Source organism: Anolis sagrei, chromosome 1 (genome assembly GCF_037176765.1).
Source record: "Anolis sagrei isolate rAnoSag1 chromosome 1, rAnoSag1.mat, whole genome shotgun sequence".
Lineage (NCBI taxonomy): Eukaryota > Metazoa > Chordata > Lepidosauria > Squamata > Dactyloidae > Anolis > Anolis sagrei.
Window position 1 is genome coordinate 251805094 of NC_090021.1, and position 25624 is coordinate 251830717.

General features: G+C 42.5%; 1 protein-coding gene across 1 annotated transcript in view; it reads right to left on the bottom strand.

Annotated features, from left to right (window-relative positions):
- Positions 1–20484, bottom strand: part of NRIP3 (nuclear receptor interacting protein 3) — a 37204-nt gene extending 16720 nt beyond the window's left edge. Inside the window, exons 1-3 of the mRNA XM_060767172.2 lie at positions 19930–20484; positions 3421–3600; positions 2329–2411 (exon numbers count right to left, since the gene is read on the bottom strand). Coding sequence (XP_060623155.1) covers positions 2329–2411; positions 3421–3600; positions 19930–20103 — 437 coding nt within the window. The 5' untranslated portion in view covers positions 20104–20484. The remainder of the gene's footprint in view (positions 1–2328; positions 2412–3420; positions 3601–19929) is intronic.
- Between the last annotated feature and the right edge of the window lie 5140 nt (positions 20485–25624).

Here is a 25624-nt window from a genome sequence, read left to right on the forward strand (position 1 = left end):
GCAGCCTTCATGCACAGAATTACATCTCCCATTATTCCTGACAATTAGCTCTACTGATTGGGACTTTGGGTTTTTGGAGTCCAAAATATCTGGGCAGCACCAGGCTGTCTGTTCAGACTAGAAGATGCTCTCCAACCTTTTGGGTAGGAATCCTAACGGTACATGCCAGAAGCCAATATTGGGATTACTTTGTATTTGAAGCCTATAAACTGTATCTGTTTTCTGCTGAATGAAAATTACTTTCTGAATTGAGTTGTCTCCATTTTGCCTGTTCCAGTTCACTTCTTTTAGACACTTTGCTGCAGGCAGATATTCAACAAGCACACTGTGTCCTGGAGGGAGCATGACCTGTGAAATGTCGACCTGTCTTCAAGCTATTAAAGGAAGGTAAACCGATCCAGATTCAGAAACATGTTAACAGGTTCCAGCCATAGTCATGCTGGTGAGAATGGTGCTGGGTGGACATTGTTTTTGTTGTTAATTGCCAAAATCAAATAGAGATGTGGGTTTTCAAGTCCAATGAGTTGGTCACCATGCAAAAAAAATATTGGACAGGCTTTTGGTGACATCCAGGAGGGCTCCCCTCATGGTCGGCTCGTCCATTACGCGAAGTAAGCGATCGCAGAACACTTTTTTTTGCTAGGGGCGCAGAGGCGCCTCTGTAAATGCCCTGCGACCGCCACTTGAGGAGCACCCCCTCAGCTCACAACAGTCCTAGCAGTCCGGGGGGGAGACTTGGCTTTCTTTCTTTTCTCTCCCCAAAGGGGCCGGGCCCTTGAGCCTCGCCTAGCCCCTCTCGTTCCTGCTCCACCCGGCCACCGGCTGCGCGAGCAGAGCCGGCGCTCAATCGTTCTCTGCGTTTGATCCCTTTCCCGATCCCCCGGCGCTCCACCCGCCTCCTCTCCTCTCCCCAATCTGCGGGTGGGCCAAGGGGCGGAGCCGCAGCACCGGGCCCGCTTCGGGACCGGAGGCGTGTCTGAAGATCCCAGCGTGCGCACCAAAAGTCACCTCTTCTCCTGACTTTCTCTTCAGCCATTGGGACCAAGAGAGAGAGAGAGAGAGAGAGAGAGCCCCTCCGGCTGGAGGTATCTCCCATCTCCGCTCCCTCCTTTGTTTTTGTGCCTACCTTCAGGAAGGGTGGGCATCGCCACCTCTCTCTCTCTCTCTCTCTCTCTCTCTCTCTCTCTCGGTCCCAATGGCTGAGGAGAAAGTCAGGAGAAGAGGTGACTTTTGGTGCACACGCACTTCAGGCATGCCTCCGGACCCAAAGCGGGCCAGGCAAAGGAGCAAGTGCGGCAAGTGTAGTTACTGGGATGTATAGTTCACCTACAATCAAAAAGCATTCTGAACTCCACCAATGATGGAATTGAACCAAATATGGCACTCAGAACTCCCACGACGAACAGAAAATATATATCAATGATTGGCTGGGGGGGGGGGGGGTGCCAAAATACTGTTTGCTTACCGTTGAAAATTACCTAGGGCCGCCTCTGGCTCCCCTTATGTGGCAAGGTTAACAAATCCAGTAGTTGCAGAGTCTTATCTAGCTCTCAATTACTACAGACAAGAACCTTGTGGTTTACTGCACAATACTTGCTTTTATTATATTTTTCTTTATTTTTATAGCAAATACTTTGTTGACTCACAATCTGGAGTGGTTCCTCAGTTCTACAGGGCAATTCCTGAATGCCACACAAAAGTGAGACTCTAGATTACTTCACAGATGAAAGTGGGACAAATATGGCTTAACAATATCAGAGTGGTCAAGATGGCAAATATTATCACTGAGGAAAAACACAGCAAGATAGAATAAGCTGTAGCAATTTGTTTTTGTTTGGGAAGGGCAAAATTCCATCCTCTCCTCTCTTCTGCCCCATGCTGAATTAACTGAATGCAAACTGCTTTTGAACTTTGAGCTCAGCCCCCCCCCCCTCCACACAGCCCTATATCCCAGAATATCAAGGCAGAAAATCCCACAATATCTGCTTTGAACTTAGTTATTAGAGTCCACACTGCCATATATTCCAGTTCAAAACAGATAATGTGGGATTATATTCAGCAGTGTGAAAGGGGACTCATTGGCTGCAGCCACAGAAGAAACATGAGGATAAAAATGGAAAGTGAGAAAAGAAGGGAGAAACTGGGACAGTTTAAAAGCAGCTGAAGAGTGAGGCCAGAAGGAATTATGGTAATCAAGACTGTCCCTGCAAATCACAAGGGTTGGAGGGCATGGGATTAGTTTTGAAGAAACAGACATCAATATTTGGGAATTTTTCAACTGATTTTTAAAAAATCAGCAGAAAGCAGCCCAGAAAAAGTTCCACTTACCCTAATCTTTCCAGACAGGCAGATGATATGATATTGCGCTGGCATCCTGTGTCAACCACAACTTGCAGTTCTTTCCCAGCACACTGTTGGGCAAAGCACACAGAGCACTTAAAAGAATCAACTGAAGGTGAGTAAATGCTTGAAATTTTTATTTACATTGTAGGACAGAATTCTAGGAACAAGCATTATCTTGATCTACTATCTGGGTTGCTGTAAGTTTTTTGGGCTGCATGGCCATGTTCCAGAAGCATTCTCCCCTTATGTTTCACCTGCATCTATGGCAGGCATCCTCAGTTGCTGTGAGGTCTGTTGGAAACCAGGAAAATGGGGTTTATATATCTGTGGAATGTCCAGGGCGGGAAAAAGAACTCTTGTCTGTTGGAGGCAGGCGTGAAGGTTGGCCACCTATCATTCACACCTACAGTCTGAAAAACTTACAGCAACCCAGTGATTCCAGCCATGAAAGCCTTTCACAACACAAATTATTATCTAATACACCTTTTCTAGCAGAGGGGAAATTTCTTCATGGACCAGTAGTTTCTTGAAATGTGTGGGCTGAGCTCTTTTAATCTCGCAGAGTGAGGAATTCTGCCAGTGCAGATACATGGAGTCTAGACTGATAGAGAAAGATGGAGGCTTACATTCCTATGGCAACATGGAAGGTTTCCTCCTGACAAACACACGCCCAAGACATGTACATGCTTATTTGGATTGGAGTCATGCTCAGGCACTGAACATCAGCCTTGGCACTGCTATGTATATCTCTTGTGGAAGGAGGAAAGGTTGATATGCAATGTCATACAAAGTAGGTCCCCAAGTTACACCAATGTAAAGTTTCAATAAGATTCCAGTCTCATAGCTTAATGAAATCTCCTTACAAATGAATGTGTTCCTGGGGAAACTGTACAGCCATGATGCAATATGGGAAATAAAACCTAGTGTAGAGAATGGCTTGCAGCTTTACTGGTCAGAGACCTCCAGGCATCCAAATGCCTGAAGGCTACATAACGTATAAATCCCACCAAGGAAATGCAGTCCATCAGCTATTAACTGTGATAGTCCAAGTCCTTGTAACTCTTCATACTTTCATACCTGGCAACATACTAAGATGAGATCATCTTGCTCTGTTTTCTTGGGGCAATCCAGTTTCATTTGATTCAGTTTATTTGTCTGGGCTGGGAGGTCATTCTTCGGAGAGCTTGTCCCTCGGCCATGGCGCAGTTTGGACATGTTTGTCTCCATCAAGCGTTTCTGCAGGATGCTGTGTGGTTGCTTGTTTTTTAAGACAGAGAGAGAAAGAGCAAACGAGAGATGTTGTGGCTGGGGAATACAAATAAACCAGAACTAAACCGTTCAGCTTCAAAGCAGCTTGCAGTTTCAGTGCCTTAGTCTTTTAAAGTATTTGTGCCAAGCAGGAGCGATGTTACATCACTGTTGATAATGGATTGCTGCTGTTGTCTGAACTGTAAATTATGTTTTGTACACAAAGCATCAAGAGAAAAAGACACCTGTTATACAATCTATGACCTTATTCATAACCTAGTTATGCCAAATCATTTGCTTATTAAGCCAATTGTGTTCCAATTTGAAAAACACTGTTTTCTGTTTTTGTTTGAAACATGGAATGAGTTGACTCACTCAGTTATGTCTTAGACTTTTATCACATGAGGCAGGCAATCGCAATTACAGCAGGATAACAATGTCTTTGATGTCACTCCTTTTGCACCACTCTCCTGGTGGGAAACAGCCTAGAAAGTGTTCCTTTTCTAAACATAATCAGTTAATGACCTCTTTTTGTAAAAGAAACACTTTGTAATGGTCTTCCAGCAGGAGACCACAGAAAGGGAATGACATCATGTGATAAGACCAAGGCAATGACACTGCTGTCCTGCTGTAATTGTGATTTGCCTGCCCTGAATAATGAACTCTTTTATTTTGTCAATTTGCACTTGACAAAAGTGTCAGTTTACAAAATATTAGCACTACAGCCATTTTCCTTCTGATCTATTGTCATCTCAACTTTGTTCCCTCATTGCTGTTCAACACTTGGCTGCCACAGCTATTATAAATCTGATTATGAGACCCCCATTTGAATTCAGCATAGGTTCCTTTGTCTAGACTTCCCAAACACTTGTGGGTTCCTTTTGTGATTCAGCTCTTACATCATAACACATCCATATCTACAAGCTTTCTAAAACAACTCCTCTCAGCTGCCTCTGGCAGCTCCTGTGCTTGGAATGGCCTCCCAGAATGACTGACTAGGAGAAGGAGGCTCCACTAAACACCCTGCGAGGCAGCATATGCCACTGCAGTACAGCTCTTGCTATCAGGAAGAATCTCTTTTCTGCAATTTGAATCCATTGATCCATGTCCTGGCCCCCAGAGCAGCAGAAAGCAAGTTTGCTCCCTGCTCAGTGTGACATCTTTTAAAAAAAAAATAAAAGTAGCTACCACGTCCTTTCTTAATCCTCTCTTCTCCAGGCTAGGTATACACAACTCCCTAAGCTGCTTCTCATAGGGCATGATTTCCAGACCTTTTGTGATCTTGATTGTCCTCCTCTGCATATGTAGCACTTTGTCAATATCCTTCTGATACCGAGAACTGGGCATAGCATTCCAGATGATGCCTGACCAAAGCAGAAGGGAGTGGTACTCTACTATAATGAAGTTTAGGATCTATCTTCCTGAAATAATCACATATTATTTCCTTGTTTGGTGCTGAGTCCACTTCCATTATACTTTCCCTTAGGTCATAGTTTAGACTACATATTCTGATAGAGGGAAGAAGATGTAGTCATGTTCTTTCTACACAGGCACACAGGCACAGATACAAACACACTCCAGCAGACACACAGACATATACACTTAGTTCATTTTCTTTCCCATACATCCCCTGTGGCTATTGGTGCCACCCTAAAATCTATTGTGGATGATTTTTCATTCATCCTGAGCCAGTTTTGGGGATCCAGAGGGAAGAGAGATAATTCTCTCTCTCTCTACTAGTTCCACTAACAAAAAGCACTTTCAGCACATTTCTGTATGTTTCTACCTGGACAACAGTTAGCTGAAAATACATTTAATTAAAAAGAATGAGAATGACTAACATGTCAGCAACATACAATATGTATCTTTTCTGTTAACTGTGCTACTGGTCTATTTCTGTGACATGATTTGTTCCAACTGCACTTTCAACCTCACTCTAAATTTCCATTTTCCCTTGTTTTGTAATAAGTACCATCATGTTTTAGTCATAGATCAAAGTACAGAATTCAACAGCCCACATCAAGTTGCATTTAGACAATGGTAGACAAAAATTGTTATGGAAGACCTTCAGTTACAAAGAAAGGATCAAAGAGATTTCAGGATGTTGTCTTATACTTGCATGCTTGAACAATGGAAACAATTTAATAGGAAGGGGGCAGGAAAAAGCATGACTACTCCCAATTTTCTGAACGAGCATATATGTATCTCCAAATGCAAAATTCAAAAAGCGACATAAATAGGTTGCTATTATCCGAATGATTCAGAAATACTTTGTTACAGATATACTCTGTGAGAATAATTTTGGATAATATCTTTTAAGGATGATGTATGTTATACACTGCCCATCACATTTTCTCAAAATTAGAAAGAAGAACCGATGCATCAGAGGTGAGTCCAGGGTTTTATGTTTTAAAAAATGAGGCTACATCAGAAGATTTAAGGAAGATCTTCCTTTGAGGGCAGGCTTATTTCACAGCATAAAACTAATTTAACAGGCCACTTGCATCGTTTTAAGATAAGGTGAGGCTTTCAAACATAAAACTGTCAATACTTTGAACTAAGATAATTGCTTTTTGAAAGTAGGGATTTTTTAATGTGATTTGTTGGAAGCCCATAAATTTAACTGTTACCACTGTAATTTTCTATAAGAACAACCTGTATTAATACTCTTCACTATGTTTATTACCTTTTTATTCCTTTAAAAAAGTAACTAAAAAGCAAAAAATGTATTTTTTTGAAAAAAGAATATTTATCCTAACGAGAGAAAGTAAAAAAGGCTACTTGCTACACAGCAAAAATATTATTAAATATATTGTCAGCAAGAAAACAGAATATAATTATCCCCTTGCTGCAAGTGAAGTGATTTAGCAAGGACCATGAATATAAAGTCAGTGCCTGGCGAGCATATGCTAAATCAGATAGCTCAGGATAGGGAAAACAAGCCACAGAGGTGTTAATATGATTCGGCCAAAAAGGTACAACACTTTACTTAAAAATGTACAAAAATAAAGATACAGAGAAATGCAAGATGTCTTATGTAGTTCTGACAGCCATACAAACCTCCCACCCCCTCCCCTGATTGGCTGGAAAGGAGGCTGGTCAGGTTCTGTGCCTGGATTGGCTGAGAGTTCTGTTGACGCCACCGCCTCCAAGCAGGGATTCTCTTGGCAGGGAGAATAGTAGCCAGGGATTGGTCAGAGTGGAGGACCAATCAGGTGTAGAGATGCCCCCTGGGAGGGTGCAGTCCAGGGCACAAATATGCTGATTAGCTTATTTGTTTATTTGATTTATTTGATTAGCTCACGTGTCCAGTTTGATGCCAAACAAGGATATGGAGTTCAAGAGACAAAGATGCAAAATTCAAAGGATAAAGGTGCTATTGTTGAGTAATCAAGGGCTTGGCTGTCAACAAAAGAGTTAACAAATGTGCATACTCTACGCTTCTATATCCATGAAGGGGTGGCAGATTCCCAGCTTTATGTGAGCTGTAAAAACATTTCGGGCTAATCTGGCTGGCAAAGGAATTCAGCTATCTTTGCGTACACACAATTAATCTGATGATTATCTGGCTTGGGAAATAGCCAGAAGGATCTGCCTAACTTTTTCAATTCCCAGGAGATTATTGTTACAGGATCACAGAGGGATGCCTGTCTCTAGGCTACATTTTGATACATTTATAGGAGTGGTTCATATAATTTCATTTAAGAAATAGATATAGTACACAGCATGAAAGATACAAGTTACCCAAAAATCATAAAATTGATATGATTTATTAAAGGGTTAGGTACAAGATAGTTCATGGGGGCACAGCTGCTGGTGGGTTCATTCCCAATCTAGAACTTGTGCAACTCCGGAGCTCAGAGAGAGGTTTTTTAGTAAAAAGAAAAAAAATCATATATTTATTTGTTGTCTTTTGGTGAATTCTTTGCGGGGGATGGGGGATGCTGTTGTTTGAAAACACAGGTAATAGATAGTGTTATTTGTAACATACTATCAGGTTCTGCAAACACTATTATTGCTATATTAGTTCTTGGGATGGTGATGGGCCATTATTGTTAATGTACTATAAAATGCATAATATGAGTACAATCTAGACTTGTTATCATGTTTAGCTGCTTCTTTTGTTAGTACTCTCAAATTTTCTTGTGCTATTAATTTTAAAATATTTATTTAACTAGCTGTGCCCTGCCACGCGTTGCTGTGGCCTATAGTAAAACTTATCAAAGTTGAGGTAGATATCTGGACTATTATGAAAGAGAGGTCCCTACCTATTCCTTCCCCCTTTTCCTCCCCCTTTCTCTCCTTTCTTCCTTCTCTACCTCTTTCTTTCTTTCCTTCTTTCACTACTTGATTTCATCCTTCTCTCTTTCCTTCATTCCCTCCCCCTTTCTTCCTTTGCCTTTCCTCCCTCTCTGTTTGCTTCCTTCTTTCACTTTTTATTTCCTTTTATTTTACCACCATCATAACAATAACAATAATGCAATGCATTGCCTCTGGGACCTGACACCTCTCCCATTCCCCCAGGGTCTCATAGGAACAATAGCATAATAATAATAATTATTATTATTATAGAAATAACAACCTTTACCCACCACGTGTTGCTGTGGCCAATCTTCCCTCTTTCTCTCCTTCTTTCCCTCCTTCCTTGTGGGGTTGCGTGTGTGTGTGCTGCGGCGGGGGGAGTGATGGAGCGTGGGGTTGCGTGTGTGTGTGCGGCGGCGGAGGGAGTGGGGTTGCGTGTGTGCATGCGGTGGCGGGGGGAGTGATGGAGTGTGGGGTTGCGTGTGTGTGTGCGGCGGCGGGGGGAGTGGGGTTGCGTGTGTGCGTGCGGCAGCGGGGGGAGTGATGGAGTGTGGGGTTGCGTGTGTGTGTGCGGCGGCGGGGGGAGTGATGGAGTGTGGGGTTGTGTGTGTGTGTGCGGCAGGGTGTGTGTGTGTGCGGGAAGCGGCGCAGCGGGGCTTGGAGTGGGCATGGTTTCCGCAGAGGGAACGTTGGCCAGAAGGCCATGTGCGCGCGCCAGGGAACTTGCGGCTGGGTGCCAATGCGCATGCTCAGTTGTTTTTCCGTTTTGTGAGTGTGTTGTTGTGTTGTTTTTCATTTTGAGTAGATATGTTTGTACCTTGTGGGTTGTGTTATGGGCATGGGAATTTTGGTTAAGTTTCGTTGGGGGATTTTTGAGTTTTATTGTTTTGCCGTTTTGTGAGTGTGTTGTGTTGTTTTTCATTTTGAGTAGATATGTTTGTACCTTGTGGGTTGTGTTATGGGCATGGGAATTTTGGTTAAGTTTCGTTGGGGGGTTTTTGAGTTTTGTTTCTCCGTTGGATGCCCCTAACAAATTTATATATATAGATTAGTGCAGATTACTGCACTGCTGCTTTCTCCTCCTTCAAACCATCCATCCTGTCTTACAGTATTTACATTGTTTCTTCCTGCAACTAACTTCTACGCCCATCAAGCTTTTCATATCCCACAAACAGCTTTTTTCACTATTTCACTGTGACAACTGCCAGTGTCTTGCATTTGCTCTTGATTCAACCAGGCTGAATGCTCCTTCAGGCAAGATTTATGAATCCTTATGTGTTTTTCCTGACGTCTACAAAATTGACTTCCAGCAAATAACTATTAGAGGTTGGAGAAATAAAGGACAAAGTTATAAATAATATTTCTTCCGTTCTCATTCAATAGACTAGAGAGAAAATATGTCCATACCAAAGTACCATATACAGGGACTGTCATGCATTGCCTTCTACACATTTCCCCTAAGTTAACATTGTCTATTCTACCTATTGTTCAAATTATCTATAATTTGCAAGGATGGTTTTCTCCTCCTTAGCTGCTTTCCACTGTTCCATACAGAGGGCTTTATCACATGAGGCAAAAACTGAAATTACAGGAGGATAATATTGACTTTGGCTGGTATTTATCACACAACATTGTGTCTTTCCTATTGCTGCTTTGCATTTTAATTGTTAATGGAATGAATCTTCCCACTGACAACCCCCCCCCCCACCACCACCACCAATGGTTCCCAGTACTGCCTCCAGTGTGGTCCATTCCTTCCACTGAAGTTCTGATATTCAGGAAGTCACATAGCGAGAGCGGGTACAATAATTCTCCTCCTCTCCCCCACCTTATTCCCAATCAAGATGATATTTCTGTAATTGCAATCACAACAAAAGTAAATAAAAACATTAAAAGCCACACATACACAGGTAGGAAACCAGGCTGAATGAGATATTCCTTGAAAAGTGATCTAGGCATCATCAAAGCAGTACCATAGCTCAACTGCAGAGAAATACAATTGTGATTGTTTTCTTGTTTCTGTTTGCTTAAACAACCAGATTGCTATGAGACAGCAGATTAATGACAGGGGTTGGACGGGATGGCCCACGAGGACTCTTCCAGCTCTCTGATTCTAATATGACAAAGCCTAAAGGACATCTCAGAGACATCTTTTGTACAGCCCTCTGCTGATAGATCTCACACCTTGAAAGTGAATAGGAACAGTAATCATAAATGTAGGTTCCATCTTAGAGGTACAGATCTGATGGTTTTCTTACACCAGGGACAATAATATTGAGAAGAAACCTTTTCTGTTATCTCTCATTTGGAGTTGAGGCATGAAAATCAGACTCAGGCCATACCCTGAGAACTAGCAACTCTAGGTGTTGTCCAATAATGTAGCACATCCAATCAGTGACACTCTGTAATTGTGCTATTGTGATCCCATCCATAACAACATCATTTAAATATTTTGTCAGTTCATTTGGAATTGCTCCAAATACTACTAGTAGTAGTTTCTTCATCTCATTATTACTACAGTACAACTGCTGTATCCACAGAGGATAAGTTCCTGACCCACATGGAACTGCAGATAGAATCATAGAACTGGATAACAGTGAATCCTATTGAAGTAAAGTACATCTAGCCCAAGCATTCCATAGACCCATGCTGGAGGACCTAGAAAATACCTATAGAGGAGATGTTTTGTTAAAACTATGGATACCAGTTCAATGAATACAAGGGTGATATTGTACTATTACTACTACTGACGGTGGTGGTGGTAGTTGGGATCAAAAGGAAGCACTCCCAGACTCTCAGGACCATGTACTTCTCCCTCCAATACCAAACTCAGAAGCTGAATGTTAACAGGCCTGGAGACAAATATCAGAGATGAGCCATTTCCTGCAGGAGCATGGAGTGTGAACCAGCTGGGAGCCCATTGAGAACTAGCTCTTCATAGGTTTTTCTTTTCTTTTTCCATAATGCAATTTACTTTTTAAAAAGAAAGCATGAAAAAGACCCCTATATCTTGGCTGTGTAAATTATTAAAAGTGCACTTATTCCTTTTAAAGTACTTTGAAGCCAATCACTCACTAATTGCAGCTAGTTGTGATGACAGAGAAAGAAAGCAAACACAATAGCAATCTATAAATGAAGATTGTTGTTAGATGCAAGAGGTTACAGTATCTGCTTCAGCAAAGCTTGGGAACATTGTTTACTCCAAAGAGTGCATATATAATAAAATATAACTAGCACCTTTGACCACATCTTTAGACTAAGGCCTTGGTGAATTGCAATGACGCCTATATCACTCAAATAGCCTTATCCTGAAGATGCAATTCTTTGCAGTATTTTCCATTGTGTCAAGATAGCTATACTACATGCATCATGTTGTGGGATGTTGGCTGCAACCTATTATAGTTTAGAGCCACCTATAATCATCTGAGAGGGCTGTGGTGGCACAGCAGGTTAAACCACTATGCTGCAGAACTTGCTGATCGGAAGGTGGGCAGTTCGAATTTAGGGATGGGGTGAGCTCCCGTTGTTAGCCCCAGCTTCTGTCAACCTAGCAGTTTGAAAACATGTGAATGTGAGTAGATCAATAAGTGCTGCTTCAGCAGGAAGGTAACAGCACATGACCTAGGAGGTTTTGTGGACAACGCTGGCTCTTCAGTTTAGAAATGGAGATGAGCACCATCCCCCAGTCTCGGACATGACTAGACTTAAGGGGATCATCTAGTGTGTGAAATAGATGATTCCCAGGGACCCAAAAGGTTTTCTTTCTATATCTCTCATTTGGCTCTCTTCCATCTCTTACTGAAACACTTGAAAAGTTGTCTTTAAGTGAAATTAGTTAAAGTTCCACCAAGTTCTTGGTTGGTGTTATAAATGCAATTGCTGGGAAGCAGCTCTGTATTTCTCTCTTCCTCAAAAATAACTGAAAATTGAATTACAATTTAGTCATAAAATCAGTGAGAGACAAACAAGAGCTTGGTCTAATTCCATACCCATTCTCCCCTTCTCCAACAATGTCCATTCTTGTTGGACACCAATGTTGTCTCTCCCCCCCTTGCCCCCTCCCCCGGGCATTCAATGCCTAAAGTAGTAATTTTACTCTGTCTAATGGTAGAACCAGCTATACTCCTGTTGTAACACCCAAAATTCCAAAATTCCTACAAGAAAATGGATTTTCAAAGTGACTTTTAGTATGTTCTTTTAAAACGGCAAATCTTTCTTTTGTGGTACAACATTTGCTCATGTCTCTCATTATACAACAGAGACCTACGATGCAAGCGTATAAATGCCCCGAGCAAGAGGACCACGTCGAACTGGAGCTTCAATTTGCTGAGCTGTGAAAGCCTTCTCCTTGTCCTTTAGAGATGGGAAGGTGACAAGATGAGGGACAGCTTTTTTCTCAAATCGGGGCATGTGCCACAGGGGATCCTGCGGTGCTGGGACTTGATGTTTTCTCAGCAGGACAGTACGTGTGTCGTAGTGTTTCCCTCGCTGTTTCTGTTTACGCTTCTCTTTAACAACTTCGATGACCTGCCGCTGCTGCTCTATCCACAGGTCTCCAAACCTATGTTGGAGGATTTCTGAGATGGGCGTGGAAGGACGATAAGGTCTCCCATATGTCATGGCATCTGGAAGTCGAGGCGGATCCCTTGGGAACCTGTTTGCCTCTGGTTCTTTGCGGCGGACATCATGGTGCTGCCGATACAGATAATGTTCTTTTGCAGTGCGCAGGCCAGCCTTTATTCCTCTATAATTCATGGTAACAAAGTCCTTTTGGCTTTCCTTCTTTTTGTAGATTCTTGGTGGCATCACCTGCCAGTGGCCTATGGCCTCAGGGACTCCTCCATCAGTCCCACGCAGGCTTAATCCATACACAAAATCTGACCCTGGGATCTTTGCACACCTTCTTTGAGTCCTTCCTAGCTCTGACTTTAGAATGAGGTGATTCTGGAACATGGAGTCTCTCTGTCTCCCAAGCCTGTCATTTTCTGTTCGTTTGACAGTCTCACATGTTAGTGGGACCAGTGGTGGAGGGCAAATGTCACTCACACTAACCCTCCTCCTACGTCTTTCAAGGTATTTTTTAATAAATGAAGCCATCAATAGCCTAAATGTAGCAAAAAGACTTTTTCTTTCTCTTCCTATTGCAAACTAATATTTGATACTGAGGACTCTGACCATCCAAGTGTCACTTGAAGCTTTAGTATGACCTCATAAAGCATGCAACATTTATTGTTATGATTCATTGTGTCATCAAAGCCTGACCTCCTCATTCACAGTTTGTCAGTGAGTTGTACATGGTTGTTAGAAAGGGGTGTTTGTGAGAGACAGAGAGCTCTGCAAAGCTTATAAGGAGGAACAATGCATGATCAAATTACATGGCCTTAGGAGGCCATTTTATTTAGTGTTTACCGAATAGAAAAACTAAAGAAGTCAGGCAATATTTAATTTGCAATCTTAAGTCATCATGAGTCCATCTTGAAAAATATATAATTTAATAAACAAAAATAATCAAATAAATATGAGGGTGGAGGCTTTCAGCCTCTTCACATGGGGCTAAAATTTGGTGGAATGCGCCTATTTAGCCCTGGTCTCTCCCCAAGCCAACCACCTCCCATCACATGATGCTGGCATGACTCTGTGGGTGAAGGAGGGCAGACCTGGTGCTTGCTGCCACCACAGCAACACAGGAGGGCTCCTGTGTTACTATAGCAATGCATGGGGTGAAGCCATGCTCTCACACTTCCTCCCCATCTAATCGCTCTCGGCTGGAGCCGGGCAATGCAGGATGTGGGGTACCAGGTTCCCCACACCCCTCTACAAAGTGGAGCACTGCTGGCGGGCATCTGATGAGGTCTTCAGTAGATTGCTCCCTGTGCACAATCAACACATCCACCCTATATTTATCATAGTTGCTACTACTATGTCATTAAGCATTTCTTCCAGTGCTCTTTTAGCATTTATATAATTCAAAACCTGTTGTACTTTGCTTTTGAGTGTCTCTTGATTCTGACCGTAGGGTGAGTTGATGAAACAGCACTCAGAAGTGAAAGATGAGACTCAGCAGGGGCAGAATGTGTGTATAAGGATAATAAAGCAAGTTATTTCAAGGGCTAGGATTCACCAACCCTTATTATTTTCTTCAAGGCTCCATATTTAGCTTGCGCTGAATTCGCTGAAACCAACAGAGATACTTTATAAACCCTTAATGCTAAATGCTTTCCTGATTTTATGACCAGGATATATAGAAGGATGATTTTTAGAGTTTTCAATGCAATGCTATTCTATTTCTTCTTCCTTAACATCTTTCTTTTTAACTGGTGGGGAAAAGGTGTAGAGGAAGTCATTGGAAAACATGGAATCATGTTGCTAGAAGAGAGCACAAGAGATGTCCAGTCCAACCCCCTGCCATGTAGGACTGCATAACCATACAGTTTCTGTTCAAAAACCTCCCAAAAAAGGACTTTATCAGATTTTAAGACAGTGCATTCCGCTACTGAACTGGTTTTACTGCCAAAACGTTCTTCTTAATAATTATGTGGAATTTCTTTTCTTGTAATTAGAATCCATTGTACTGCATCCTAGTATCTGGAGCAGCAGAAAACAACTTCTCCCATATAACATCCTTTCTAATATTTAAACATGGCTATCATGTCCCCTCTCAACCTTCTCTTCTCCATGCTAAACATACCCAACTCCCTCAGCTGTTCCTCATATGGCTTGGTTTCCAGACCTTTGATCATTTGGGTCACCCATCTCTGGACACATTCCAAGTTGTTAATATCCTGGTCCTAACTGGACACAGTATTCCAGGTGAAGTCCAACCAAAGCAGAATTACTTCCCTTGATTCAGATACTAGGTTCATATTGAAGCAGCCTAGAATCACATTGGCCTTTTAGCTGCCATATAACATTGTTGACTCATGTCTAGCTTGTAATCTACTAAGACTCCTGGGTCCTTTTTATATACACTGCTTTTATGTTAGATATCACCCATTCTATATCCGTGCACATTATTTTTGTGTGCACAAGTGTATTACCTTACATTTCTCCCTGTTGAAATTCATGTTAATTTTAGCTCAATTCTCCTATCATTGTGGTCATTTTGAATTCTGATCCTGTCGTCTGGGGTATTAGCTGCCCCTCCCGATCTGATGTCATTTACAAATTTGACAAGCACGTCCTCTATTCCATATCCAAGTCATTTATAAAGATATATCTAATATCACTGGGCCCAGGTCAGAACTTTGTGGTACATACAATTATGGCTTCAAACCTCTACATTATTTCAGACCAGTGGAGGTCAGTTGATATCAGCAATGGGGTCTTATCAGCTTCCACACCCGAATCTAATAAAATCAGTAGATTATTGGTATAGTTTATATGTAGGGTTGCCTAGTGAAGGTTCTCAACCTGTGGGTCCCCAGGTGTTTTGGCCTACAACTCCCAAAATCCCAGCCAGTTTTACCAGCTGTTAGGATTTCTGGGAGTTGAAGGCCAAAACATCTGGGGATCCACAGGTTGAGAACCACTGGCTAGTGAGTATACCTACTGGCCATCTAATGCAATTTTAATCTTGTGAAGACTGGCATGGGAGCCACATGGAAGTGCCCAGCTGTGTTCTGTGACTGGTGCCTTTACACCCATTCTGTTTCCCAGTCAGGAGCCAATAGCTATTGTGGAGTGGGGAGCTGCATCTGAAAGTTGGGGTTTGGAGGGTGAGGGAGGACACATATTTTTGTCCCACTTGACAGTGAATTATAGAATCATGTCCAATCTGCTCAGAAGTTATAGGAGCCCTAGAAGCCTTGTCTACATGAGAACTAGGCCTCAGGCTGCACACTTTTTCTGTTTGATACCAATGGCCCAGGCACTCCTGCTATATAAAGCACAAGAAGAAGCCACACTGCTTCCATTATTATTGTTATCTTGATTATCCCTTCCCCATACATCTCTTTCAACTCTCGTCCTGCACAGCAGCCCATCATTCAGCCTTAGTGTAAACCAGTGTCAGCTGCAAAAATTGCCAGTACATGGAAAATGTGGAGACAAGTGAGCACTGCAACCATTGCAAGGGGACTGAGGTAAAAGCAGGACATCAGGAGTAGGAATGGTGGGACTTGCCCTTCTTGGCACCCTGTTGTCTAAGGTGGGTGGCTGTTGATCTGCAGTGGCCCTACTTTATATCAGTCTAGTGTTGTCTGGAGAGTACAATAGTGTGCAGAAATGTGGCACCCCCACTATAATTTCCTCCCGGTCCAACAAGATGTATGGATAAAAGATTTGTGCTCCAGAGTCAGTATAGCAATGCCAAAGTGCTTGAGATCTGTGCTAGATACGTGCATGGAACCATTTCCATTCGTTTCATCCATTCTTTTGTTTCTTCCACTACCTTCAGAAGCACAGAATGGGAAGCCCCCTCCTGGTACAAAAATCAGCTCAACATGAAAACAAGTAGAAGTTTCCCTTCTGCTTTTGTGACCATATGGCACTCCTAGCTCGAATGAGGTCCAGGTCATCAGCTCATCCTTCCCTGGGTCTCCTTGAAATGAGCAGCCAAGGAGCTCTCCCCCTACCTCCCTCAGCCTCCCTCTCAGAGAGACCGACCCAGTGCCATAGGAGCCTGGATAAGGACAAACAAACAATCCCCCAAAGAGGGGTATCTTTAACCCTTCTAGGTCTGGACTCCTCCTCCTCCTTCACCACCAACATGGAAAACTTTAACAACCACAACAGCCAGGTTTCCAGCTTGCATCGGTGGAAGAGGAGGGGACCAAGGCTAAGCGCATGCATGCAGTCAAGGGCTAAAGAGCTCCCCCCTCCTCCTTCAGCCCCTCTCTCAGGAAGACAGACCCAGCTCTGAAGGAGCCTCAAAACCAAGCCGCGTCTGTCTCTCCTCTAGAGTAGAACAGCTTTAAGAAGCATTAAACTCAGTTTCCTCTTCTTCAAAGGGAAAAGAATAATAAAGAGTGGTAACTGATGCTTTTTAAAATCCAGGTTTTTGTGACGGAGCGAGTGGCGCCACCTATGTATAGAACTGTTAGTTGTAAGATTTAAACTGTTGTATCATGCTTAATCCTGTCCCTTTTTACCCTGCTTATGTATAGTTGTATGGATTGGTTGCTTGTAGCTGTTAATCAGTACTGTTTGGCTCCACCTCTTCCTACAAGAGGGGAGAACTTCTTTTTTCTTCTTCATTCTGCCATCAGAGTTCGTACCAGATGGACGTGAGTAAGAGACTTAATTCTAAAGGACCCTGATTTAAGTTACCTCTTAGCACCAGTTCTGAGGTTTTTTTACCCCTGGGACTCATGCTTTATGTCCAGATCATCCTGGACAATTATTGAGGAGACCCAGGTGCCTTCAAGCCGGTTCTTTTGGCACCAAAGTAAGATCCTGAATCTTCAAAGCATAGGCCATCTGAACTGGGGTTGTGGTTTGCTCCGGCATTCACAGCCATTGAGGAAAGAGGAAACTTGGTGAGGCTTCTCAGCTTCAAACCCCTTGGACCCAGGACTAATTGAGACTGTAACGTATGTTTTCCTTCACCCCTCTAAAGTTTTCCAGCTCATTGCTTTGAAGAAATGACTTTGTGATAAATAAAACGTATCTTGAGCTATTTACAGCGTTTTGGGTTTTTGGGAGTTCCAGTTTCCTATAGGAGGGCAAGAAGAAATCCCCTGGGGGAAAGATGCCACGCCCATCCCTCCTTTATTGAGAATAATAGCCCCCAGGTGCGACGGCACATTTTAATGAAGGGTATGGAAGAGAAGCCTGTGGGAACTCCCCCCCCCCCCCCACCCAATGGGTGCTTTCTTTACCCCATTGTTGCCAATGGGCCAAAAAGTTTTGGTTTTTTCGTACACAAAACGAAAAGGTCCATTTGAAAATTCACCCGCTTTTGAGAGGTGAGCAAAAACTTGGTTCAAACAAGCAGAAATGAATAGCAATTCTACATGAATGCACAGCCCTAATCTGTGCAGGAATGCCACTCAGCAATAATGCTCAGGGGACAGGACGGCCTCACCCCACAAACCTCACTGTGTTGCTTGTCCATAGTTCAGGGTGCCTCTTTTCATTTCTTAATGTTAATCAGCCTTCCCACTGAGGTGTGCTTTAGATGTGCCAGACAGACACTCCCATCATTCCCTGCCAGCATCGCATTGGCTGACTGGGAATTATGCAAGTTGCAATGCAAGAGATATGGAGACAGGGGAATTTCATTGGGACAGAAACAAAAACTATTAGGTTTAGTTGTAAACCTGATGCCATAAAAGTAGAAATTAAGATAACATATAAATTAACAAGTGATTTACAAATCCCAATGCATAAAGTTGTAATTGTAACCCGGTATTTTGACCAAGTTTATAATCCTAGTTTCTGCTAGAATTTCTTCATGGGTCAGAATATAAAAATATTTAGAAACATTTTGTATGCATAAATTAATAACCACTATTGCATACTTAGTTATTATAGACAACAAGCCTAATTTTCTGGTAGCATTGAGAAGGCAAGAAAGTAAAGTAAAAAACTCATATTATTTTCCATATTTAGTTTTTGTCTGCAGTCAAATGTTGTGGGAACAAATATAGGATGTGACATTTGGAACGCGATTTGAACTCCAGAGGGAGCTAGACATCAACACACAGAGGTTTCTGCTTGAATAGATTTTCTCTCTCACTTAAAGTGATATACTTAATGTATGCTTCTATTTTAAGAAGGCAGGAAGCATTGCAAATACACATTCTGAAAGAAGAATAGCTTCCCATTATGTAGGAGACAATTTAAAACCAAAAGCCAAAATAGTCAAACCACAGGAAATCTGCAACTGAATCTTTCGGTCTCAATTTATTTTTTTCAAAGCATCTGTGAGACCTTCCAACTTGGACCAAAGTCATGGCACTAGGGACCTCATCACACTATAGCATGGATCATTTTGCTTAAATCTGATCTGAAAGACATCTGATGCCTCAATACTCCAGTCCCGATCCCATTTACTTAACTGTAAAGACAACCCCCTTCTGAATAAACCTTGCCATGAAAAACCTGTGATAGATCCACCTTAGGGTAGGTACCATAAGTTGGAAATGACTTGAAGGCACACAACAACTAAAGTTTATTTTACTACTCCATCACACTAGAGAATGAATCCACTTTAAATCTGGTTTCTGCCTCCTGCAGAATTCTGGGGTTTGTAGTTTAGTGAGGCTGTTAAGGTCTCCTCCCGAAAATACAAACCTTAGCTTTCTGCAGGAGGCAGCAACCGGATTTAAAGTGGATTCATTAAATCAACTGGACTTATGGCAAAGTGAGAGCCAAATCAATGTAGTAGTTTGAGCATTGGACTCTGTAGTTCAGGGTTGGAATTCCTGCTCAGCCATGGAAACCCATTGAGTGACCTTGGATAAGTCACATTCTCTCAACCTCAGAGGAAGGCAATGACAATCCCCCTCCTCAATAGATCTTGCCAAGAAAACTGTGATTGTTTCACTGTAGGATCATCATAGGTCGGAAACGACTTGAAGGCAGATGGTGATGACAACAACCATAACAACAACATGTCAAAAATAAAAATATTTCAGATTGGGGGAACATAATGAGAAGTTAAAGTACAAGGACAAGTTACTAACTGTGTTTAATCTCTAATTTTGATCTTTATTCTTTACTCATCAATTTGCATTTAAAATTTCATTCCTACTTACATTAAGTTTCCTGTCAGAAATAAATCAACTGGATGAACAAAGTTGACATACACACACACACACGACTGCACTTGCACATATGACTATAAGATATAGCCTGTCTAACAGTACTGTAATTCTTGCTAAAATCATCTCCTTTTCCCCTTTCCTCTCCAAGTATAATTGCTATGCTAATTTTCCATAGCTTTCAAGGGGAACTCAAGCTCATTCTACTCGAGCTATTTATAACAACAACAACAAAGCACGAGATGCTGGCAACAGTATGAACTTCACCATGTGAATCTATGCATCTTTGGCAAATAATAATAATAATAATAATAATAATAATAATTCTTACAGTGTCTTTGGAGGTTCCTAGTTTTTTCAGCCCATCTAACGGCAGGAGGTCAGCCGAGTCCTTGTGGTTAAACTGGACAGCCTGCTTCATCCTCCTTTGCTGTCGAAGGGATGCAGCTTCCCTCATGTCCACCTCCTTCCTTGATGACTCTGTGAGGAGACCCGAGTAAAACATCTTTGCCTCTTTGAGGGATCAGTGCCTTGCTTCACCTCCTCTCTCCTTCTCTCTCAGGCTGCTGCTGCTCTTCTTCTGGATAGGAATGAATGCCTCTGAGCTCTATTGGGAGCACTTTATACACAGACTCTGTGTGACGTTTGTGCAAGCAGCATGTTCCCCTGTCAGTGTGGCGTAGTAAAGGAGGGGTTATGCACACTGCAATGTGTTACACACCCCGAGGGGCTGCGTGGGTTTAGCTTTATAAAAGGGGAGGAAAAAATGAGTCTAAGAAGAGGAATTAAGCTACTTACTGGCTTCCTTTTGAGGGGGTGGAAGAGAGAGAGAAAAAAATACAACACACTGGCTATGGGCAGTCTGCCTCGGCTGCTTCCTTTCCAGTCAGGTGCTTTTCGGTGAAAGCGACGCTTCACAAAATGAGCTAGCATCTCCTTTCAAAACAAACAAATGTGACCTTTTCTCGCCATATGTCTCTCCTGTTTAAAGACAGTGTGCTGTGATTATCCTATGCATATGTACATTTAAAAAACCGTCTGTGGTAGATGTAGACAAAACGGTGATTCCAGTACCAAAGGCAGACAAAAGCTATTGATGACTCAGGAAGTGCCATCCCAAAATGCTGGTGTGCATCCTCCCCAGATCATGAGCTGTTTGTGCAGAAGATGTGCACGAAAGGCCTTCCCCATGAAGACCTGCACCCATTCCTGTTAATCTTGTATAGCTTACACAGCACATATACAGGTTTGCATACCACCAAAGTAAGCTTCAGGTGCTTCCTTACTATGCCAACTCAAGGGCTTTAAAGGTGGACGCTGTATAGCAGGCATGGGCAAACCATACCAACACCAAAATAATTCCTTTGTCTCTCTAATGGTATCTCATTTATTAGTGACGACTGTATATAGCAGGCATGGGCAAACTTTGGTGCTCCATGTGTTTTGGACTTCAATTCCCACCATTCCTAACAGGCCCCTTTCTTTTCCCCCTCAGCCACTTAAGCCAAAGTTTGCCCACGCCTGCTGTACAAAACATCACTACTAATAATAATAATTGTAAGGGAGCCCCGGTGGGGCAGTGCATTAAACCCTTGTGCTGGCAGGACTGCTGACCGACAGGTCAGAGGTTCAAAACCAGGGAGAGTGGGTTGAGCTCCTCTGTCAGCTCCAGCTCCCCATGTGGGGACAGGAGAGAAGCCTCCCACAAGGATGGTAAAACATCAAACATTCGGATGTCCGTTGGGCAACATCCTTGCAGACAGCCAGTTCTCTCACACCAGAAGCGACTTGCAGTTTCTCAAGTTGCTCCAGACACACACAAAAACATACACCTCTTTCAAAATGCTGGTAGGCCATAATAATTGTATTACCCACCTCTCCCTGTGGCTCTAAGCTAGTGAAGCCTCTGGTAAATAAGTTTCCACATAATTTTTTAATGTCCATCCAGTATCTCATTGTCAGGTTTTTTTAACAGCATTAGCACTGAGATATAGGTGAAGGAGGGTTAGAGAAACACAAAACTCCAGAAGTGGAACAGGTAAAGCATCAAAAAGTAAGAGGGAGCAAAGGGAATAATGCCCTTCTCTGAAATCAGACTCTGTGAACCTTCAGTTCTTCCAACACTGCATTTAACATCAAAAACAAAACAAAAAAAACCCTAGTGATTACCCAGCCTAATTATAAAAGGCTTTGGCTTTGAAACCACGTGTTACTTCTTAATTTTTTTCCAGCTTTTGTCTTTGTGTGCCTTCGAGTTTTGTCTGATGTCTGCCAAACCCAAAGTAGCCCTATCACAAGCAAGATTTGTTCAGATAGAGGTTTGCCTTTGCCTCCTTCTGAGCCTAAGAGCATGTGGCTTGCCCAGTAGTTGGCTATGGTTGAAATGGGGTTCAAGTCCTGATCTTAAAAGTCATAGTCAATTATTTAAACACTAGACTACGTTGGCTCTCCTTTCCAAACATTTCATACATTGTGGAAGTGCTGTATATACAGTATATCAGTCTCTGGAAGAATAGTAGTGAAAATAGTCCTAATCCAAGTAGTGAGCTGAGTTTCAATCTTTTGGGTACCTTGTAGGAATATACAGAAGTTGCATTCACTGAAAGCAAAACAGAACTAAAGCTCAATACAAAATTATATTTTAAAACTTACTTACTTAGGCGATCCCTTGTAGCCCAAGGATGATGGTCCTCCAAGTCCAGTGGATCCCTAGGTAGCCGTGGAGTCCTATTCTTGATCTGCATGTTCTCCCGCAGCGAGGACATCAGTTTCCAGGTGGAAGGTGGTGCCTGTCAGGATTGGCTTGACATGCTTTCCTCTTGGCACCTTTCTCCCTTTTGCCCTCCATTCATGCCTCTTCATTGTAATGAGTGTGTTATTGTTTTTACTGCTGGTTTTACTGGTATTGAATTGTACCGGAGTTATTAGCCACCTTGAGTCCCCTGAGGAGGAGAAAGGCAGGGTATAAATTAAATAAATAAATAAATCCGCTACTTAGGGCAGGGCTATGAATCATAGAGTTCTCCAACTATTTTTCAACTACAACCCCCAGCCTTCCTCTTCATTGGCTATGCTGTCTAGGGCTGCTAGGTCTTGCAGGTCAACCACATCTGAGAAGCATATGAAACCCAAACAATTCTAATCCATTCAAGCATTCCTTAAATCTGTGTGACCTAGGAAACAACACCCAAATAGTGGGTGGTTTCTAGGTCAAGTAATAGATACTCTTGTCCCATCCTGGCTTTTTAATTGCTATGAACAGGAAGGATTACTTTTAATATACATGTGTTATTGTGATAATTTTATGCTTATATTGTTTTGTTAATTTTATGTTACGCTGTTTACTTGGAATGCTTCAGTGATGTTACTTGGAAACCGCCCTGAATCCCCCTCAGGGAGATAGAGCAGCATATAAATAAAGTTTTATTTTATTATTTATATTATTCCACATCTCCAAATATATGCCAGCACTGTAGGACGTTGTTGTTTATTCGTTCAGTCACTTCCGACTCTGTGATCTCATGGACCAGCCCACACCGGAGCTCCTTGTCAGCCGTCACCACCCCCAGCTCCTTCACGGTCAAGCCAGTCACTTCAAGGATACCATCCATCCATCTTGCCCTTGGTTGGCTCCTCTTCCTTTTTCCTTCCATTTTCCCCAGCATCATTGTCTTTCCTATGCTTTCCTGTTTTCTCATGATGTGGCCAAAGTACTTCATCTTTGCCTCTAATATCCTTCCATCCAATGAACAGTCAGGCTTTATTTCCTGAAGTATGGACTGGTTGGATCTTCTCGCAGTCCAAGGCACTCTCAGAACTTTTCTCCAACACCACAGTTCCAAATTATCTATCTTCCTTCGCTCAGCCTTCCCTACGATCCAGCTCTCACATCCGTAGGTTACTAAGGGGAATACCATTGCTTTTACTATGCGGATCTTCATTGCCAGTGTGATGTCTCTAGTCTTCACTATTTTATCGAGGTTGGGCATTGCTCTCCTCCCAAGAAGTAAGCGTCTTCTGATTTCCTGGCTGCAGTCTTCATCTGCAGTAATCTTTGCACCTAGAAATACGAAGTCTGTCACTGCCTCCATGTTTTTTCCCTCTATTTGCCAGTTGTCAATCAGTCTTGTTGCCATAATCTTGGGGTTTTTTAATGTTTAACTGCAACCCAGCTTTTACACTTTCTTCTTTCACTTTGATTAGAAGGCTCCTCAGTTCTACCTTGCTTTTGGTCATCAAAGTGGTATCATCCGCATATCTAAGGTTGTTAATGTTTCTTCCTGCAATTTTAACCCGAACCTTGCATTCATCAAGTCCACACATCCCATTATGTGTCCTGCATACAAGTTGAATAGGTTGGATGAGAGTATACAACACTGCTATATGCGTTTCCCGATCTTGAACCAGGCTGTTGTTCCATGGTCAGTTCTTACTGTTGCTACTTGGTCATTTTACAGATGCCAAAGGATCGCTGCCTTGTCACGGCGCTGGAGCTTGAGCACCTCAACGATGCCACGAGTGAAACTGTGAAGGGACACCCAAGATGGGACAGTCATGGCAGAGAGGTCAGACCAAGCGTGATCCCTGGGGAAGGTAATGGCAAACCACCCCAGTATTCTTGCCAAGAAAACTAAATGGGCCAGCACTGAAGGATAGTAAGTGTTGATTCATTACTTGTTTGACTTTCTTCTTCCTCAAGCATACTATTGCCACAGACTCCCACAGTAACTTCAAATAGCATATTAACTATACCTTCAGTCCAGTGGAAAAGTGTAATTGGGCAATTCCACACTAATGAATGAAAGAGTAAACTTTCAATGGGGAATGAATAGCATACTGTACAATGTTACTTCCCAGGATTTTGAGTCTTAAGCTTTCTAAATACAAACTGAAGCCATGCTTTTTGATTCCCAGGTAGAAAGGGGTTTAAAAGCTTAGCTTTTCCCCTTTGTTTATTACCCCTTGTCAGAGCTGAGAAACAAAATGGCCAAAAATGCTACTGCCACCCAGCAGGTCGAACATGGGAGCGATTTGCCCGGTCCTTTCTCATCTTAGAGCAGGCAGCTATTATGTAATGAATCATTGACAAGCAAACAGGACCCCGAGGGGTAAAAACAACTTGTTTTTCGCCTTGGGAGCTGTTTGGCGAGGTGCCAGTTGATTAAATAAAGATGCTTCAGTCTGCCGCTTTCATCTGTAGGCAGAGACACAATACAACGGAGGAAAAAACAAAGCTCCCCGCACCTTCCCCAGCTAAATGTTGATATACAGTATTACACTTTTATGTAATAGGAAGAATCAGGCACCTGGTAGAGAGAGCTGGGTGCCTTTCCCTGGCAAAGAGGCAATAAGCTCCAATTCATACAGCAGGCTTGGGGGAGGCTACATCAAAGCTGGAAAGAGGAGCGGAGCTAAAGTGCCTGCTCAAGGCTGAATTTTTATTCTCTGTTTCAGCAAGCAAAAGAAAAAGCATTGGCAAGCCCCCCTTTCCTGAGGGTTTCTATCTGCTGGAGACAAGCTTTCTTAATTACATTGCAGGCTAAGAGAGAACCACAAAAAAGGAACCCAATACAGCGTTGAAGCTACAAGGCCATTCAATGCTAATCAAGGTAGCCAACTGCAACATCCACACTTGCCTCAAACAGACAAGAGTCCTTTCTCCCACCCTGGACATTCCATAGATATATAAAACCCACTTGCCTAGTTTCCAACAAATTTCACAACCTCTGCCATAGATGTGGGCAAAACATCAAGAAAGAATGCTTCTGAAACATGGCCATACAGCCCGGAAAACTCAAAGCAACCCAGTGATTCCGGCCATGAAAGCCTTCAACAACACATTTAACCCAATACACTTTCTCTTATGCATTAGAACAAATGTGGTGATACATATTCTTCAGGTGTAACAACACCCACCCAAAAATCTACAAGTAAATGCAGAGCACATACTATCTGTAGGAAAAGAATCCTAAGAGGAAGGTTTGTCCAAAATTTCACAGGAGAAAATGAGAACATGTATGGTCAAG